The 19,146-nt window shown below is 46.1% G+C and overlaps 7 protein-coding genes across 7 annotated transcripts; 2 read left to right on the forward strand and 5 right to left on the reverse strand.

Annotated features, from left to right (window-relative positions):
- Positions 1 to 1,848: 1,848 nt before the first annotated feature.
- Positions 1,849 to 2,391, forward strand: N7509_012358 (WD40 repeat domain-containing protein; the record flags this gene model as incomplete). The annotated part of the gene is made up of 2 exons (XM_056636995.1): positions 1,849 to 1,853; positions 1,989 to 2,391. The coding sequence occupies 2 exons, from the start codon at positions 1,849 to 1,851 to the stop codon at positions 2,389 to 2,391; spliced, it is 408 nt and encodes a 135-aa protein (XP_056483025.1).
- Positions 2,392 to 2,791: 400 nt separating this feature from the next.
- N7509_012359 (uncharacterized protein) lies at positions 2,792 to 7,271 on the reverse strand (the record flags this gene model as incomplete). Its single annotated transcript, XM_056636996.1, has 10 exons — positions 2,792 to 3,212; positions 3,271 to 3,541; positions 3,610 to 3,796; positions 3,941 to 4,245; positions 4,312 to 4,882; positions 4,937 to 5,288; positions 5,346 to 5,941; positions 5,999 to 6,486; positions 6,543 to 6,639; positions 6,744 to 7,271. Coding segments are annotated over 10 exons (3,816 nt in total), but the record flags the coding sequence as incomplete, so codon positions are not given.
- Positions 7,049 to 10,410, forward strand: N7509_012360 (CAZyme family GH18; the record flags this gene model as incomplete). Its single annotated transcript, XM_056636997.1, has 7 exons — positions 7,049 to 7,088; positions 7,199 to 7,617; positions 7,747 to 9,171; positions 9,232 to 9,502; positions 9,561 to 9,814; positions 9,884 to 9,979; positions 10,045 to 10,410. The coding sequence occupies 7 exons, from the start codon at positions 7,049 to 7,051 to the stop codon at positions 10,408 to 10,410; spliced, it is 2,871 nt and encodes a 956-aa protein (XP_056483027.1).
- Positions 10,411 to 10,550: 140 nt separating this feature from the next.
- N7509_012361 (uncharacterized protein) lies at positions 10,551 to 11,455 on the reverse strand (the record flags this gene model as incomplete). Its single annotated transcript, XM_056636998.1, has 2 exons — positions 10,551 to 11,249; positions 11,306 to 11,455. 2 exons carry the CDS (start codon positions 11,453 to 11,455, stop codon positions 10,551 to 10,553), a joined length of 849 nt encoding a protein of 282 aa, XP_056483028.1.
- Positions 11,456 to 12,212: 757 nt separating this feature from the next.
- Positions 12,213 to 14,839, reverse strand: N7509_012362 (uncharacterized protein; the record flags this gene model as incomplete). Its single annotated transcript, XM_056636999.1, has 3 exons — positions 12,213 to 12,823; positions 12,874 to 13,630; positions 13,688 to 14,839. Coding segments are annotated over 3 exons (2,520 nt in total), but the record flags the coding sequence as incomplete, so codon positions are not given.
- A 765-nt stretch (positions 14,840 to 15,604) lies between these two features.
- Positions 15,605 to 17,335, reverse strand: N7509_012363 (transposase; the record flags this gene model as incomplete). Its single annotated transcript, XM_056637000.1, has 1 exon — positions 15,605 to 17,335. The coding sequence occupies one exon, from the start codon at positions 17,333 to 17,335 to the stop codon at positions 15,605 to 15,607; it is 1,731 nt and encodes a 576-aa protein (XP_056483030.1).
- Positions 17,336 to 17,769: 434 nt separating this feature from the next.
- Positions 17,770 to 18,288, reverse strand: N7509_012364 (uncharacterized protein; the record flags this gene model as incomplete). Its single annotated transcript, XM_056637001.1, has 2 exons — positions 17,770 to 18,006; positions 18,235 to 18,288. The coding sequence occupies 2 exons, from the start codon at positions 18,286 to 18,288 to the stop codon at positions 17,770 to 17,772; spliced, it is 291 nt and encodes a 96-aa protein (XP_056483031.1).
- Between the last annotated feature and the right edge of the window lie 858 nt (positions 18,289 to 19,146).

The following is a 19,146-nucleotide window of genomic DNA, read 5'->3' on the forward strand; positions in this document are numbered from 1 at the left end:
TAGTATAGTGCTGAGCATGCTTTGGCACAATTTGATATCCCGCTGCGCTGGCATTCAACAGTGTGCGAAGTGAAATCTTGTCTGTCAATGAAAGGGTAAAGCTGGTGGGTATTGCGGAAGTAAGCTGTAAATATCAGTGATGAGCCCCGTGTGGTTTACTTGGTATTAGACCTGTCATCAATGTACTGGTCGGCTTGGTCCCGATCTGGGCTCGACCTATGCAGAGGTGGCTGGAAGCTCAATTCGAGCGAAGACTCTGTATGAGAGCAGACTCGTGATACAAGAATATCCTCTAAGTCTTGAACAAGCTCCGTCAGTATACGTGAGCCTAGGCGGTCTGCCAGTGAACTGATGCGTTGAGCGGAGAAGAATGAGATACTAGAGCTGTTTGCTTTATCTTTGTCAGGTCAGGTGGTCTCATGGTCGGGTCGCTTTCAGAGTAGTACTTCGCTCATTGCTGGCCTTTATAGATTGATGTTTAGTAATTCATCCACGGGGAGTTAAGTTGCTGGCATACTTTAATTACGGTAGAGTCCAAGTCGGATAGGTCCAATGGATAGATTCTTTGCGGCCCCGCTCGTAAAATACGATCGATAGGGAGGTCATCAACGTTTGGAAGCGCCGGTTGAGCCAGAGGACTCGGAGTTTGTTCTAACACGGAGATCAGTTAAATACCTAGGTATGTACCGTACTTTCCCCAAGGAATGCTATGTACGCGTAGTAGATTTGCGAATAAATCTCCGCTTCATGGGACTGAATTGACAAGACTCTCTGCGGTTCTATGCGAGCTCATACTATCAGTGGCTTTGACATGGTATCAATAAAGAGTCGCGAGCACATACAACACAATGAACACATGTGGACGATTGTCCTGCATTTCTTGGTGTCTCGGAAACTATCGAGAATTAGGGGGTTGGTTTAGCCTGCGTACTGCCGTCACAACTTAAAGAGGTGTTTGCACACTCAGGTGAAAAATATACTTATGCATCGAACTTTTCTGGACCGGCACTGATCACAGGATTGGTTGAGTTGTACTACGGACCTGAGTGCTGGATTCCGGTGCCCATAATCCATTTTGAACGCGATAATGGGGGCACCTTTGTGGTACATTTGAAAGAGTGCCCAGGTGGTCTAATTGTTCACTTGTGAGGGGCCATTGGGGGCCACGGGGGAACCTTCATCCGTCTTATGCACCGAGCTCTGAAATAACATGCTAAGATACTGACAGCACCGTTCCAGGACTATGGTCTATTGTGAATCGGTCGACTCCAAGGCTATGGGTTCATTTGGAAGGAATTTTCGACACATGGCATTCGGATCCTTCTTGTCACCCTGACTGCTATGATCATTATGTTCCTCACAAAGCTGTTGATCTTAAGTTGTGATTGGTGGAGGTGGATCAGGGGTAGTTGCGGCAGACGGGGATCAATGACCAGGTGATACAAATTAAGTGATTCAAGTCGGAGAAATACATAACAGCAACTTGGAAGAAATCTGAAACTTCTATTTCGTACGAATCGAGCAACTACTATTGGCTAAGGTAACTAACACAGTCAACTTGACTCCGACAGCCGACCGCTTTTTGATGGGTGGATCAGCTTCTCCACCTCATAGCACTGGCCAGGACTGTGAGCTGACATTGGATCGAATGGGAAACTAAATCCCGTCGATCCCTTCCGAGGGGCTTGCCTGATGCCCATGGCGTTGCCCATTATATCTTCTTCTGATGTTCTTACGGCTGATGCACGAACGTTTTACTGGAGTGATATTAAGGGTGCACAATGGCTGAGCGGTATCATATCATTCACTTGAGTCTATCAATATGCATGAGACGAAATGTCATACACTATGCGGTGGGTATTTACTCCGATAATTGCTCTCAGTCCAGTACGAGTATGTACTCCTACATTAACCAACGTCCGACACAGCTCACTCCCTTTTCAAGCCCAATAGGAACCTTTACTGATCCCTGCTATATCAACGATCAGACGTCATCGTGGATCGCAGATCGACAGTAACAAGGGAAGATTGAAGCTCTGGGAGACCGACATGTGGAATTGTACTCAAACGATCGAGAACGATCAGCGCGGCATGATCGGGCCGATTTTGGCAACATGTTTCTCTCCTGACAACAAAAACGTGATGGTGGGTAGGATGTTTGGTGGAGCAGACATTTACGATGTCTCTACGGGCACTCTTCAGCACAGACTGAAATCCTGGAATAGCATCGCCCTCGTGGCAATCTCTCCCGATAATCAGCTCTGTGCATTGTCTACGGGTGTTTTGAATGTGGAGCTTTGGAATATTAAGACTGGAACTCGTCTGCAAGTCATCAAGCACGATGTGACTGACTGCACGCTATCATTTTCCGCGAATGACAATTACCTCTAGGTGGACACTGGCTTTTACAAGTTGGCCACAGAGATGCTAGATGTCCCCCTTGATTTTGAACCTTCTCAATCCAGCCTATATGTAGATGGGGGGTGGAATGGCTGAGCAGAGGTGGTAAGAATCTACTTATGATAGTTAGCTGCTGACTACAGGGGCCGCCTGTTAAATCTGGGGGAGAAAATTCATGTGCAAACAAACTTCAGTGGCCAAGTGATTTTCTTTGATTTTGAATAGAGTGGAGGATTGCTTGAGTATCCCGAAGAGTCATTCCAGAGAAGAAAGATTCAAATCGACAATGTATCGTCTTGGCTAATTATCTTCCATTGCTTATCCTCTCTGCTAGTACCGAGTAGTTATGTATGAGCATCAGCCCTGATAGGTCTGCTCAGTCCAAAAATGCCTAAGCCTTCTCGCTAGTATTCCTGCCTTTGGGAACCTTAAAGACCCAATAAAGCCCAAGACCTGCGAGTATATTAACAAGAATGTAAACCCAAATCAGTCCAAAGTCTCGCCACCTCGTGCTGTAAGAAATCCGAAATCGTTGAAGAAATTCGTTCGTCGTGGCCAAAGGACAGTATTGACAGATATCCCGCGATGCAGGGTTCAGGACCCGACCGCCAGCTGCGTCGATATATGCACCGAGGAATTCGTTGCAAGTAAGATTCCCAATTGAGGCCATTCGGAGGATCGCGTGATCAGCACAACTTGCTTCCGCGTTTGCGACTGCGTTTGACATTATACCCCCGACGAGATATGTGGCTGGCGACACACGGTACATGAATTTCCAGAAGGCCGGAAGGTCGGCCAGCGGTACACCAATTCTGTTTTTAACTTCTTAGTGTGCTGAAAGGAAACGGAAGTTGAAAAGGCTTTACTGACCCACAAAACAGGATGCACAACATCCAAAAAAGACTAGTGAGAACACCAGCGGTTTCTGAAAGGTCGATCCAAAAGATGGCAAAGTGGGCAAATGTGCTGGTAAACCAAAGGTATACCCATAGGAAAAGGAAAACGGCAAATCCGCGAATGGCACGATCATCGGCGGTGGTATTTTGGACAAAGCCGACGGGATAGTACCAGCAAAAGTACATTATAACAGCCATAAGAGTATGCCAGAAAAGCTCGACAAAAACGTTTGCCAGTAAATATGCTAGGAAACTAATTAATTTGATCCACAATGGTATCACTGTGATTACTAGTAACTTGAATGTGACTTACTTTTCCATCTATAAATTTTCGAAGGTCCTTCGCGTGCCTCGTAGAGCGCCCGCTGAGGAAGAAAGATAGGCATTATTTGCTCATGGATGTTTATGAACACAACGAGTAGCATGAATATAGCCCATAGCTGATTCTGAAGGCCTTGAATCGAATTGTCGGCGTTGAAGCTGAATCCCAGATAGAGAGACTAGAATATCAGATAACATTAGTAGCCTGTGCATGACAGGAAGAGCGATGAGAAAGGCTTACGAGCCGAAAGAAGAATCAATATAGTTTTTGACCAGATATAAGTCGGAGATCTCCACAAGTGCCTCCAGGTTCGCCGAAGTACTAGTCCAAATTGAGACCAGAAAGAGGCCACGAATTCTTGGTGCTGTGAATTGTTCTGATCAGTGATACTGTCATCATTTGTGAGGTCTGTTCCATGCGGGGTTCGCAGATGATGAAGCTCTTCTTTGACAGCTTGATACTCGGGAGAGTCTAGCCATATCCGGTGCCAATTCGGTCCATTGGTTCCATCCTTATGCGACTCTATCACCTGCAACATCCACTCAGCGGGATTGGCGCCTGCAGGACATGGAGTGGCATTGTTCTTCTCGAGATATTGAATTAGAGTCGAGGCACCGCAGCCAAGATCTTAAATATCATATCTTCAGTACTTGCAAACCAATGAATCATTTTTGGGAAAGGAAAACCACTAACCACCAAAATAAGCCGTTTTCCCTCCCGGCGCGATGAGTAGGAGTCGATCAAATTGGTCGAAAAGAATAGCAGACGGTTGATGGATAGTGCAGAGAACTGCCTGACCACTGTTAGTCAGCTTTTTGATAAGCTCCGAAATTGCCCATGATGTCTGCGAATCCAGGCCCGATGTCGGTTCGTCGAAGAAGACCAAAAGCTGGGGTCGAGCGGCCAGCTCCACGCCAATCGTTAAGCGCTTCCGTTGCTCGACATTGAGTCCCTCTCCCGGAACACCAATGACAGCATCCGCGAACTCTCGCATCTCTAGCGTATCGATCACATATTCCACATAGTCGAGCTTTTCACACTTGGGTACTTCCGTGGATTGTCGAAGGAGGGCACTGAAACACAGAGCTTCGCGGACTGTCATAGTGCTCAGGTGAAGATCTTGCTGTTGAACATAGCCGACCTTGTGCTGAAAGGACGGACCTGTGGGTTTTCCGTTGACCATGGTCTGGCCACTTACGACACCGACGGAAACGCGGTTTGCCAGGACGTCTAGAAGGGTTGTTTTGCCTGCTCCGGACACACCCTAGTGGTGGTTAGATTCAAATTCGGATCCATTCAGGTAGCAGATAAAAAATACCATGAGGATTGTCGACACTCCTGGTTTTACCCAGCCGTCAACATGGTCTAAGAGGCGACGAGTCCCGTCTTTGACTTTGATATCGTAGCAAAGATCCTCCCAGTGAAACACATGCCTTCTAGAAATAATATTTTTCTGCGCAGGCAAAGATGATACTTTATCTGCGACAATGGGATGTGTCCTTTCTTGATTCTCCGAATCCACGGTTTGAATATTTCTTGCGCCGAGAAAACCCCTGGTACGGCTGAACACAAGAATTTCTCCATGCGTCTTGGGAGGTTTTGCCAACTCAGCCGCTAAGATGTAGGCAGGGAAAAGAAAAGCCACAAAGGCGAACAGAATCCCAATATTTCTGTCCGATGGTCTTGTTAGCCGGCATATTTGTTGAGATATTTTCGCATTTACTGACCTCCATTTATGGACATCGTGGTAGTTAAAAGACTTGCCGATATAGTCATCTCCATTGACAACAGTGGAGCCGACCACCGAACCAACGACAGAGCATACCTGCGATGCCGATGGCAGCCTTGTATACTCTGGGCCATTGGGCACCATGCTTGCGCATGGAAAATCTCGACCGTGGAATTCGTTGGCCATCAAAGCCTCAAAGCCATATGAAAGAGGATTGATGTAGGCCATCCAACGCGACCACCCCGGCATGTATGCCGGTGGGGTAGTAAATCCAGTATATATCATCAGTCCAAGGCTCAGAACTGCAGTAGGTATCATTGCTTGATCAGGGGTCCTGGTTATAGAAGCCAAGGTGCGAAAGAGAGCCGATAAAATCAGTGTGGTGAGAAGCGTAGCAAGGCAGAAGAAGAAGAAAGCACCTGCTTCTCGCTTCAAACCGGCCATGAAGTAAATCAATATATTAAAAACAAACATATTGATGATTTTGTAGGGCAGGTCGGTGAGGTAGCTTGCGATGGCCTGGGCAGACTGGTGATAGAAGACGTAGCGATTTTGCTTCTCAACGACGGGGCGCTCTGCATAGATGGTCAAGACCTGAAATCAAATTAGTCAAGTATGAGATAATAAGGAAGTATGACTAGGCCCGTTTACTTCAAGCTGGCTCCCGAACGCATTGAAAAGCAGTGAGAAGAATATTAGACCCCCACGGTAGTAGAAGGTAGAGCTGTCAGGGCTGAGATCGTAGAACATGCTTCCCAAAATCAGCGCCATAATGACGTTGAAAAGGAGGGAAGCTATCGTGAATCCGGGATCAGCAAGCAGTCTCCTATATGCGCGCCATAGAGTCAAGGAAACTTGTTGGGCGTATGATATGGTGTAGGGAGACATGGCACGCTGCTGCTTCGCTTGTTCAGCACGTCGAGATTTGTCATATTCCATCATTCGAACCTCTGTAGGATGTTTCTGCTCATATGATGCCACTTCAAGAAGCAGCTTCTTCCGTTGCTCGCTTGACTTCCATCTTTCGGCAAACTCATTTGCTGAGCGAGGTGCGGATCCTTCAAACCCGGGTCGTACTCTGCGCTCCTCTGCGCTCGTCATCGACGTGAGGAAATCAGGGACTGTTTGTCTAGGTGGAGCTAAAAAGCATGTCAGACTTTGAACATTGTCGGCTCAGGGTATACCAGAAGCTCACAAAAGAATCCCAGGCTCTCAAAGTAGCCTTTTGCCTCGGTAATATGACCAAAGAATATTTGTCTGCCTTCATATAACAATGTCACCCGATCAAACATCTATCATTGTAACTGTTAGAATTCTTCAAAGAGGTGTGAAAGGACAGAAATATGTATTGAAGACTTGCATCGTAGGCTGACTGTGGTGCTTGATATAAGGTCACCGCCGAGGTTATATCAAGAATATCTGCCTGGAGTCGTAGGTTGCTGCAGAAATTGATAGCATTGGCGCTGTCCAGGCCCCGGGTAGAATTGTCCCAACACTGGAACTTGGCTCCAGTCAGAGATGCCTCTGCAATGCTAACGCGCTTTCGCTCTCCACCGCTAATACCACGTACGAAATCGTCTCCGACTCGAGTATCGATGGTATGGTTCAGGCCGAAGATCGCCATCATAACATCGCGACGAACTGTGTCCAGCTGCTGGCGAGTGAATCCACTTGGGACGTGTCTAACAGAGCTTGCACGAGATGCGAATGTCAAAGTCTCACCAACGGTTAAATGTGCCAAGTGAGTATCAAGCTCAGCGTTGTACAAAACATCCCCGCGGAGTGAAGACCGAATCTTGGAAATATCTAAACCTCGAAAGTTCTTCGACTCTTTGACCAATTTCTTGTCAGTCCATGATTTTGACGGAGTTGATCTGGACTGGGAATATCCCGAAGCAACCGACCGAAGCGGAAAGCCCGAAGACTACAAAAACTTTCCGACTTTTATGAAAAACCTGAAGAATGCCTTGGATGGAACAGCAGGGCGAAATACCCTTTCAATCACTCTCCCTGCATCATATTGGTATCTTCAACATTTTGACTTGAAAAACCTTGCAAAACATGTCTCGTTCTTCAACATCATGTCCTATGACATGCACGGTACTTGGGACGAAGGAAATACATGGACAGGTTCATTCCTCAATGCGCATACCAATCTTACAGAGATCAAACAAGGGATGGATCTTCTTTGGCGCAATGATGTGAAACCTGATCAGGTGGTGATGGGTCTCGCATTTTATGGCCGTACTTACACAACAATTGGGGGGTGCGTCGAGCCTGGATGCGAATATGCATCTGGAGGTCTTGCCGGAAAATGCAGCCATGAAACCGGTATCTTACTCAACAACGAGATCATGGACATCATCAACGAGAGGAAACTAAAGCCTTAACTGTATAAGGAGGCAACGGTCAAGGTCGTCACTTGGGATGACCAGTGGGTTTCTATGGACGATAAAGATACCCTGGGCCTGAAGGCAGATTTTGCTCGTGAGCAATGTCTCGGTGGCATAATGGTCTGGGCTATCAGCCACGACACGCCCACGGCTGACTTCTCTCGGGATTTGGCAAAGGTTTCGAACAGACAAGTATCTATGCAATTCGACAAGATCGATAATGACACCGTGATTGAGCGGACCGATCATAGCCAATGTCGCTGGACAGATTGTGCACAGCCCTGTCCGGCTGGGTGGTCAATGATCACGCGAGCAGATAAATGGAAGAAATACGACAGTGAGCCAATGATGGACTCCACTTTTTGCGGCGGTCTTGGCTACTCGTCGTTCTGTTGTCCACCAACATCTCCACTGCCAAAATGTGGCTGGTATGGTTATAATAAGGGCAAATGCAAAGCTGGATGCGAAGATGGAATGCTTGAGATTGGTTCAATCACAGAGGGATGTGATTTTTCTCTGCCTCAGCAGTATCAGTCGGCTTGCTGCTCTCCCACGGACGATGATGGAAATGAATTGGCCAGCATGGCTCTGTACAACACTTGCGAATGGTCTGAGTGGCCTACCTGCGCATCTGGAACGTGCTCCGGTGCAAAGGACACCGTACTGGTCAATTCAGCATGGGGCACTGGAGCCTCCGTGTGCTACAATGGGGGCCGCGACTACTGCTGTGATACTTCGAAAAAGAACAAGAAGTTTGAAAACTGCGACTGGCACGATGGCAGTGACCTGGTCCATCCAGTCACCGACAACCGTTGCTGGAACGGCTGTCCCGATGGTCAGATGCGAGTAGCGTCGAGCAGCTCTGGTAGATGTCTCAGTAGTGGAGCGAGCTCATACTGCTGTGATGGTACCGACTACACGGAGACAGAGCATCTATCGGATGATTTGCAAAAGTTCGAAGATGAGCTTAGCAATTGGCTTACGAATGCCGTATGTGAGCTTCATCTGAAAAAGCGAAGTGGCGGTCTCGAAAAGCGTGAAGATCTTTGTGAGATTGTCGCAAAGCATTCTTTGGTTGTCAAGCTAGCTGCGATCTTTGCTGGCTACTTGAATTTGAGCGGTCGAACAAGCCACTATAATCGCCTTGTCAACATCTGGAATATGGTCTCTAACCCGTTTGAACATCTTAGTACCAAGTTCATGCTTCCATGGATAACATCCAATGATACGTATCCGGAATTCTATCAACAGGGCTACGAGGATACTGCAAGGCGCATCTTGCAACTCCCTCAAGGTTATGATAATATGATTGCGGATTCCAAAGACACCATCTTCTGCACATTGGATCTGTGTGAATACGGAGATGGTATGTGTGATCAGGACGAGAGCGATTTAGATCTCAAACGCCGTCAGGACATCTGGACGGAAAAGGTGTGCAACGAATGACTCCCTCAATCTCTTCACTGTGCTAACATGTATCCCATTTGCCAGAACAACGTGCTTAAGCTTTTGGGGAAACGAGCCAAAGCAAAGCAGGAATCAGCTGATTGCGTAGATAAAGATGGTAGCGAAAAGAAGAAGATAAAGTACACTCGATTCGCATATCCTGGATCAAGTGAGTGGCCCGCGACATCTGTTCAAGTTCGAGAGGCCGTTGGTCTGGTAAACTCGGAGAGTTGCACGAATACCGAAGTCGAGGAAAGGGAAGCTACCACGGAGGATCGCGCTCCTGGACCGGGAAATAGCAGTCCAGAAGTCAATAGTAAGTGCTCAACGGAAGACTGAAAGGAAAATCTGATACTGATCAAGCTATCTCATAGCGGAGCATCTCATTGAAATTAAGTTGATGGGTATTTTTATGTCATGGGCTGTTGCAGAGGGAAATTGTGGTATTGACTGCAATTTCTTCCTTGATTTCTTCACCCAGGATGTCATTGAAAACGCACCTCGGACACCAGGAAGCAGTCAAAATCTCAAGAAGCCAGTTGATCGTGTGATGGAACAATTTGGAAGCAAATCAAATAAGGAAGTATTCCGGTTGCTTAAACAAAGTATCAATGCGATCAAAGGTGATGTAAGTGTGACTTCTTTCCGTCAAATCCAAACTGATCATCATGAAATATTAACATACACTTCCCTTTAGCTTTGGAATTTGAACGATGCTCCAGGACGCCCAGGCTCCTGGTCAAAGCTGGTTCAGGATGATAACCCGCGTCAGGCATTAACTGTAATCCGACAGGTATGTGGCAACAGGGCATCATCTAACGACAACCGAGGACTACCTCACTGACTACCACTCGCTAGACAATTTCGGTTTATAATTATCAAAATATGCCTAAAGTTTTGAAACGCTTCAAAATGGTCAATGATGGAATTCGTACCGAGCTGAGCCGCGCTTCAAAGGCTTACAAAGACCAGAAAGGAAAGGATATTGACCTCGCAGACTGTTGGGACCGCTTTTTCAAATCCAGGAAAAATCAAATGGTAGCTACAGGCCACGTTTTTGTCAACGAAGCGATTGAGGAAATGCACACTAGATGGACCCAAGATCCAGGGGCCAGTGTTGAGTGGAATGACCGGGCTCGTGCGGTCCGCGATGCTCTTACAGAGCTGGAGAGCCACGTCGGGGAGATTTACATGGATGATCTCGAGCTTCAAGACCTCAATTAGCTAATTTATTTGGAAATTCTCTCAGCAAAAAATACCAACCCCTCTAGGTTGTTCCAATCGATCCATGAATAGTTCGAAATACAAAATCTGTGATCAAATAGGTTCATTCTTCTCTGGTTCAAATGAAACATGAACATGAATCAGGCGGCTTGACTTTCTATTGTGATAGAACTCTGCCGTTCACGATACTCAGACTCGGTGATGTTTGGGTTTCTTGGCAATTTAGGTTCTAGTATGCGGGAAAAGATGTTGTAATCAGATGGACAGAGAAACACATCTTGCTTCTCAATAAGCGATGAATGTCCATCTGTATAGATAACGTTTCCGGGATTTTCCATTCCCCAGTCTCCCCATTGTTGTTCGCCTGTCTGGAGATCTTCACAAGATAGAGCAAAGGAGAAAATATCGCTTAAGCAAATTCTTAGTGACCCATCATAGAACTCCGAGCATTCATTTTCAGGATCTTCTGGGTCAAAGTCACAGTCGATCACATTAACGTATCCGACTAAACCAGAATCAGATGCATTACTCTTTGGCTCTGAACTTGCCAAAATCGACCGTATAGAGCGGTCATCCAGAACAAGGCAATAGTCAAATCGAGGTCTGCCAATATGACGGGAGTAGCCCTGTCCCTCGGCCCATTCAATATGTCGTTTGCGAATGGTTTCAATCGAGGCAAATTCTAGCTTTGGATCCTCGACAATCACATTTCGATAGCCCTCGCAAACAAGTTCACGAATATTTGGCTGGGGTGGGAACGGACGCTCGAATCCTTTCGGAAGGGGACCCATTGAGGTGTAGCAGTACCGATCAATCTTTGCAATCACAGCAGCCCAGTCCTGGTCAGATGTAGCTTCAAAGCTTGTGCGATAGATAACAAAGCCCCACGGCCAACCGAAGCTGCCCCTCGAGTGAAACTGGAAAAATCGAGGAAGATGGCCATTCCAACCCGATCCCCATCCCGGTTTTGTTTGAAATCTTTTTCTTCTCTCATGGGGGAGTTCCTCGGGGGGGGAACTCGGGTGATTGCCATGGTGTCGTCCATGAGTTGTCGTGGAAAAGCTCCGACGCCATGCTTCCAACCTAGGAAGATTTCCGATAGAACGCCCCAGGGTTAAGGAAATATGAGATTTGAGAGATAGTAGATACCTAGGTGTATGGTACCAAATTAAAGGCTGCCAGCGATGCCTCGCTTAAATGTGTCCGATGGGACTTGCAGTTCGCTGTCGTCTTGGCGGGGGATTTACTGGTTCGGCTAGCCTTTGCTTGGCATTCTGCCGTAACTTCAATGCGGTGACCTAAATCGGCTTGGCTCACCTCGGACTTTTTTTTCCCCAAATTTAAGTCAAAAGAGTGAGCTGGTATAGATTATTTCGAAAAGTACTGAATAATAGCCCTCAACTTTGAATGCCTAGATCAATATATAATCCACTATAAATCCTTGAAAATTATACGAGGAAGGGATGAGGAAAGTGCAGCAGTAACCAGGTAGAAGTAGGCCTCGCCAAAACCCGCCCATTGCCCAAACCCGCCCGCGAAAACCCAGCCCATGGGCCGGGTTGGGTCTTAGTCAGCAAACCCGTGGGCGGGTTGTCATATGGGGAACCCAACCCAAGACCCAAATGGGTACCCGCGATTACCCAAAAAAGCAAAAAAGGTTGACATAGCATTTTACATTAGATTATGCAGTAACTTTCGATTATCTAATGGTACCGACTGTGTAACTGCTGGTCTATGACTGAATATATTTGGAAGAGTATGATGTGCTTAAAACAAACAATAAAATTGGCTGATTACAAGGACTAGTATAGTTCATAACCTCGCAGTCTGCTCGAGGGCATTGTTACCCGACCAGAAGATCTCTTCTGGCCCCTGTCACCACTCAATTGCGTAATTTGAGGTGGAAGTAAATCTGACTCATCGTCCTCCTCCATACTCTCTTCCTCTTGTTCAAGGTCAGGAGTCTGGCTGTGTATAGAGGTCCGGTCAGTCTCTACCAGCGTACACTCCACTTGACATAGCTCCTCCGACTCAAAAATACCCTCCAAATTCTCGCTCTCTTCAATTTCCTCATCCTCGCTGATCGGCGCTGCATCCTCCTCAATTGCTCTCAACGCTTCATCCTCTTCGACTGCCTCCTGACTGTCGCTCTCCAACGGTTTCTCCAAACAGATCAATTGCTGCCCCTCTAGAGTGAGCTTTTCTGAGCACATGTACATCATCAAATCCTGAATGGTCCCCTCATGAAGAGATCCTCGACGATAATGACAAATATCTCGTGCACTATTGAAAAGCCTTTCTACACCCGCACCGGTGGCCGGGACTGAAAGCAAATCTCGTGCAAGCCGAGAGAGCACTGGGAACTCGCGCTCGTGCTCTTTCCAATAAAGTCGCGGCGATACGGGGACATTCGCTATGCAGGGTTAGTCAGTCGTTCCAGTATAGTGTGTCAATTGCTCGTACCTTCTCTAAGATACTGATCCACTTCGTCATATTCTACCCCTTCGTGGAACATATTTGCATCAGGTGGCTCAAGAAGCCGATCAAGCTCCGTGCTATGCGAAGTAGAAGACCGTTGCACCGTACGGAATAGCAACTCAGGGTTCTGCTGCTGATATTGTGTGAAAGATGCTCTCAAATATTCACAGTACCTTTTTGACGTATCTTCGTGGCAAGTGGAGTACTCTCTATCATCGAAAGCACTCAACTTATACTGAGGAGCGAGTAACGTTCCGGTGCCATAGAGAAAACCGTAATCGCGGTAAGTCTTTTCATAATACTCTCTCAACTTCTGCCTCGCAACAAGCAACGCGCCGTACATGTCTTTTTTCCAGGGTGTTGCTTTTCTCTTCAGTTTTCGATTTGACCGTTCAATATGCTCGAGTAGTTTTCTGTACACAAGGAACACACTATGGATTGTAACATCTCTGGTCTTCATCAGAGCCATAGTGAACTGAAAGAACGGTTTGGTCAAATGAACCAGGTAGTCAATTTGCCTCCATTCAACATCAGTAACCTTGAACTGCGAGTATTCATGATCGCGGCAATATTTATCGATTACACTTCTTAGCCGACGTGCTCGGCGAAGCATCAAAAATGTTGAATTCCAGCGTATCTGAACGTCATGTAACGGAAACAGCCGGGCACCACCTGATTGGAGGCATAGGAAAGCATCTCGTCGTTGTGGGCTTGCGTTGACAAAGACCGCAAAGGATCGAATCTACTTTCATAAGCGCTCCGGTTATATTGACAAACAAACATGAATATCTTGGCTCACCTTTGTCAGAGTATGAGCCACGTCTCCCTGGTTGGCCGAATCTTTCAACCCATTTGCTTGAGTGTCGGACCAAAAGGTTCTTACTTCTTTGTTCTTAGGGGCTGCCCTAATATGACCCAAGAGCTGTTTCAAGCAAAGCTGGATCACATGAGCCATACAGGGAACCCGGACTATTGATTCTCTGGAGCTAATTGCGCCGGTGGAGATCAGTCTTTCTTGCAAAGCTCGTATCATGGTGTCGTTGTTGGTAGCGTTATCTGTAGTAACGCTAAAAATACGATCCAGGAGCTTGCGTTCCTCCAGTAGCTGGTGCAACACATCACTTAGGTTATTTCCTGTGTGAGGACCGTGCAGCGGCTCAAATCCAAGGAGCATTTCCCTATAGTTCCAATCTTTATCAATGAAATAAACCGTGATGGCCATAAATGCCTGCTGGAACGGACTAGTCCAACAATCCAAAGCGAGGGAAACCTTAGCATCGTCAGGCAGATCTTGTAACTGTAAGTCCTGCTGATGGGTAACTGCATCCCGGAGCCGTCTTCGCAGGGTTTTGGCTAACGGGAGTTCTAATTCCCCGGGACCAGAATATAAAAGGCTAAGCAGCCTCTGAAACACCGGATTCTCCACTGTCTGAAATGGCAAACGGAGACAGGTAATTGTCTTCAATAACTGCTCCTCAATCTGGATTGCTGTCACCCTGTGGACATTGGGTGGTTCCCTCGTGAAATGATTCTGCAACGAATCCGAAATCAGTGACTGATGAAATCCCTTTTTCTTCCCTTTGCGACAGGTATTGGACTTTTTGTGTCGACTCATAGCGCTTGTCCCATTTCCTTTATATTGTGGATGATCAAGCACAGTAAGGCAAGCCTGGCAGATGACTCGAGGACGTCCAGAATCAATATCAGCCACTTGGTCAAAGTGTTTCCACACCTCAGCGTGACGCGATTCGGTGGACCATTTAATTCGGGATTGGCCATCTCCGTTCAGCTTTTGGCCGTACTCCGTTCCATTCCACCATTCAAGAAACTCTCTCTCTAGATGTAACTCGTACGCAATCCATTTCTTTCTGTGTTGAGGTCCCACACACCTGAGTGTCGCTGGAGGTCTTCGAGAGGTTCTGTCGTAGGTTATGCGGGGTCTACTGAAAGGCTACAGTCCATCTTAGTATACGCAGAGGTCGACTTACGACATTCAGAGGCCAATGGGAGGGGCTTATTCTCTTACAGAGGATTGAATGTCAGAGTCCAAGAAAGCGTCAGATAACGGCTGAATAGACAGCAGAGGACTGAAAGACTGGTGTATTGATCGCGATGACGAGGAAGAAGACGCTATACTGAAGGAATAGGTCGTGCATATTAGAAAGGATTTTTTTTTTCATCTTGAGCGCTTGGTTGTGGATTTTGTTGACTCGCGTCGTGCGTTTGGATCTATCTATTCCTGAGTCGCGTAAAACCCGCCCAGAGATGAATATGACTTTGGGAAGGCTACTGAGAAGGTCCAAATCACTGATTTAAATCATCAGATAATAATTTTGAGCTCATTTAAAAGATTCTGAATCGATGAATCTGCATAAAATCATCGATGCGGCCTATGGTCCCTTCGGATGTGTGGGTGAAGTAGTAAGGGCGGTGATTTTAATATAGAGAATATATATTTCCAGGTCGATAGCGTTTATTGTTTCAGTGTAACATCTACCCAAAAGCGTGACAGAGATAAATTACCAAAATTACACTAGGTGACTAATCAGGTTTATCCACGATTTATGCATATTTTTGGGTATTTTGGGCAACCCGCGGGTAGCAGTGCCGCACTCGTATTACAATACTGCGCGCACCCCACCTGGCGGTGAGGGTGCGCGTCACAATTAGAACAATTGTCAGAATTAGAACAAATTGAAACTATTTACAACGTTTTTCAACGCACTGGATTTGAATCGAACCAAAAAAGTAATCCACCCTCTCGGGCAGCTTTTTCCGCATCTAATGATGCCTGCTTTGCCTGTGAAACCTCTGTTGCTGTTGGTTGGTTGAGCTTGTGGCCTATTCGTTTTGCAGCTTGTTTTGCGACCTTTGTTGCTTCCTTCTCCTTTCTGGCTTTAATTGAGTAGTTGGCATCACGTACACTCAGTATATTAGAGCCAGAGAGTGGCTTTACCTGTCGCTTGTGAAACTGGCGTTGTAGAGGACGACGTGCAGCTGATATACGACGAACAATATCTTTGGTTAATGCTGCGTGTTCTATGATAACACCCTGATGTTTCAGAACTCGATTTAACCCTCGCTGAAGCTTTGGGGATATTCTCTCTTTTCTGAATAGCTTCTCCAGCTTCCGATGATTCCTTTTGGCAGCTTGTATTGATTTTGGAGGTGAATTCTCAATACTGGATGATCCAGGTTCAGGAGGAGGTGGTGTATGCTCTTCTCCGTGTAGTCGTAGCTGAGATGTATCGATATCAAGGTCCTCAGAACTTATTGGAAGCTTCATACGAAGCTTCTTAACAATATCTTTGCCATTGACTGGGAAAATACCACGTTCTGTAAACGAATCTCGGATAATTCGAGTGTTGAAAGTACGGGCGCGTACTCTGGTGATGACTCTTAAGAACTCTGATTTACCAGCCGGCATACCTGCAAAGTACGACATCTCATTATTAACCACCTTGAAATGCTGTTTATAAGCCAAAAAAGGCTTGCCATCAAGAGGCTGAGATATATGAGTTGTATGAGGCTCAAATGCGATTGGTAAAATCTCATATTCCTGACATTTTTCGAGGAATTCAACCGTAAGATGAGAGTTATGACCATCAAAGATCATAATACGCTTCTCATTAGGTTCTACTCGCTCTTTTGTTGCTTCCTGGAAGTGACCAAGCCACTCAAGAAGTAGTTCATCAGAAATCCAGCCATTTGGAGAGACTGCTGTAAGTGTACGTGGTGGAAGGCCCTCGCTGTTGTCATACCAAACTTCTTGGAAGGTGGTACCTTTAAAAACGAACAACGGGTCCATAAACCAACCATCTGCAGCAATACACTCTAGAGCAGTAATAGTCTCTGAATGCTCGTTTTCTCCAAGATCAGGCCCTCCTTCCTGCCCTAACACTTTTCGATTCTTGCCTTTTCCTGGTTGGAAACCACATTCGTCAAAGTTGTATACCAACCGTGCTGGGGTATTCTTTTTGATCACATTTTTCAGCTTCATATACCACACATCGAGCTTCCATGCGTCCTCTGCCTTAATACGCTTATACTCCTTCGTTCTCTGCTTCACTGGCGATAGTTTCACATCCTCTGGCAAACGCTTAATAAAGCGATAAGCCCAGCGATCGCCTAAGATATGATCTGAGCCTGCGCGAACTAACGAGAGCTGCGCCATCTCATGGAGCAACGCCGGGGTTACTGGCATATGATATTTGTTCAATTCCACAATCCACAGAATCAAGGCTTCCTCCTGAGTATTATCAAGAGCTCGATTTTCAGGTTTTGGTGCTGTACGAGGCTGTTTACCCTGGCGGATGCGTCCCCGCAATACCCCATATGAAACACCATATTGCCTCGCGATTTGCGACAAATTCGGGTTTTCAAGGAGACTGGCGGCTTCGCAAGCCTCAGCCACACGAGATTCGTCAATTTTGGGTCGATACGGCATAATGGTGGATGGTAATAGCTTCACGAAGGCTGGTTGTGTGAATTTGTTCTAATTCTGACAATTGTTCTAATTGTGACGCGCACCCTCACCGCCAGGTGGGGTGCGCGCAGTATTGTAATACGAGTGCGGCACTGCTACCCGCCAAGAACCCGTGGGCGGGTTCATCAAGGCCAAAACCCGCGGTGGGCTGCCCGTGGGCGGGTAAGGAAATTGAAAACCCAACCCAAACCCGCGTTTGGCGAGGTCTAGGTAGAAGCAAATCTCATTATCGATAGTAACGAACAGAATGTTGAATTTCTCGATTCCTACTTTCCCCTTTGTTCATTTGACTCTTAGTCTTTGATTTTCGATAAATATCTTGCGACAGCATGTAATATCGATGGACTATAGTCCTTGTGTAGAGCCAAATTCGTTCTCGGGGAGAAGACACAGCTCTATTCACTAGAAGCTGCGCCGTCTACATCATTTCTAGAGATTCCAGATGATGGAGCATCGGAGTAGCCGTTCCAATAGCTGATTATGGGGCCCGTTTCCGCATGTATTCTTTCAAAGATCTGACCATAGCAGGCGACTAAGGCTTCTTGGTTGACATGGCGGCGATCCATAGCTTGGATCTCCTGACATAACTGAATGTTTGATGCCCGAAGAATTTCATTCTCTTCTTCGAGCCGCTGGAGATATAGAACTTTGGTAACATGACATTCCCAGAGAGTAGAATAAAGTCTCAATATCTTCGAGGCATGATGGGCTTTTTCTGGGTTATCTTGTGTTAATCTGCTCAATTCCTCAATGAGAGGTTGAAATGGACTCGGAGGAAGTTCGGGCTGATTGGAAATCTCTTGAGAATTCTTGAAATGCTTAGCACAAATTCATCCATTTACGTTTTATTTCCCACTCACCTGCCATTGACTATCAGTCAGTTGTGCATCAACCGAATAAGTTGTTTCGGACATTATTGATTGTGGAAATTGGCCTGTTTTCTCTTCTGAAAGAGAAACGTGCTCGCTTGTTGGGGATGTCATTGTCTTAGATTCCGCCAGACTTCACAATTCCCAGTCGTGGAAAGAGATTGTTTTATATTCACAATGCTCCTCCCTTTATGACCAACAAGGTAGAATTGCGGAGAGATTTAATCGCATATACATGCGGCTAATATTCTAAATTATCTCATAAATCAAATTGATGGTGCGCAACCATTTCCAGTTACTGTCCGGAAACAGAATTAAAACCGTATGTAGATTAAATTTCACGCGGTATGTCATCAATGCCTTCCCTACGTAATTAAGAAATCTTTATCGTTATGATTGGCTGATAATTGCAAACGATGATATCTTCTAATTATGCTTCATCAGTGGAGACCATCAGTTTTCCCTTTGTGCTTTTGGCCAAGTATGAATACAGAAGAGTTTGACGGGCCAATGACCCACCGGGTCTCTCAAATAACTAGCAGTATCAAAATAAACCAGCATTACGAAAACTTATTGGATGAGGGCATTAGTAGCAAGCTATGTTTGTATTTGATTTGTCAGATACATGGACCAATGATAAAGTCGGTCTGATTTACTTACTTAGCATTCTTGAAATAAATAAATTTGAAAACTGCTGTACTGTACTGTAAATAGCCATTGTACAGCATACTCTAACTTAAAACGCATGACCAATCGGTTACACATTCCCAGGCTTCCCAGTAGGGCCCAGGAAAGGAAAAACAGTCATCAGTCAAAGCAGGCTCCGCGATCGAGTAATATTTTGTATACTGTACCTGTGAAATTATACAGCACATATGATTGTTAGAACATCGATTTATAGAA

The sequence above is a fragment of the Penicillium cosmopolitanum genome (genome assembly GCF_028827165.1).
Source record: "Penicillium cosmopolitanum strain IBT 29677 chromosome Unknown utg000011l:1.0-3548175.0:1.0-3550911.0, whole genome shotgun sequence".
NCBI classification, from domain to species: Eukaryota; Fungi; Ascomycota; class Eurotiomycetes; order Eurotiales; family Aspergillaceae; genus Penicillium; species Penicillium cosmopolitanum.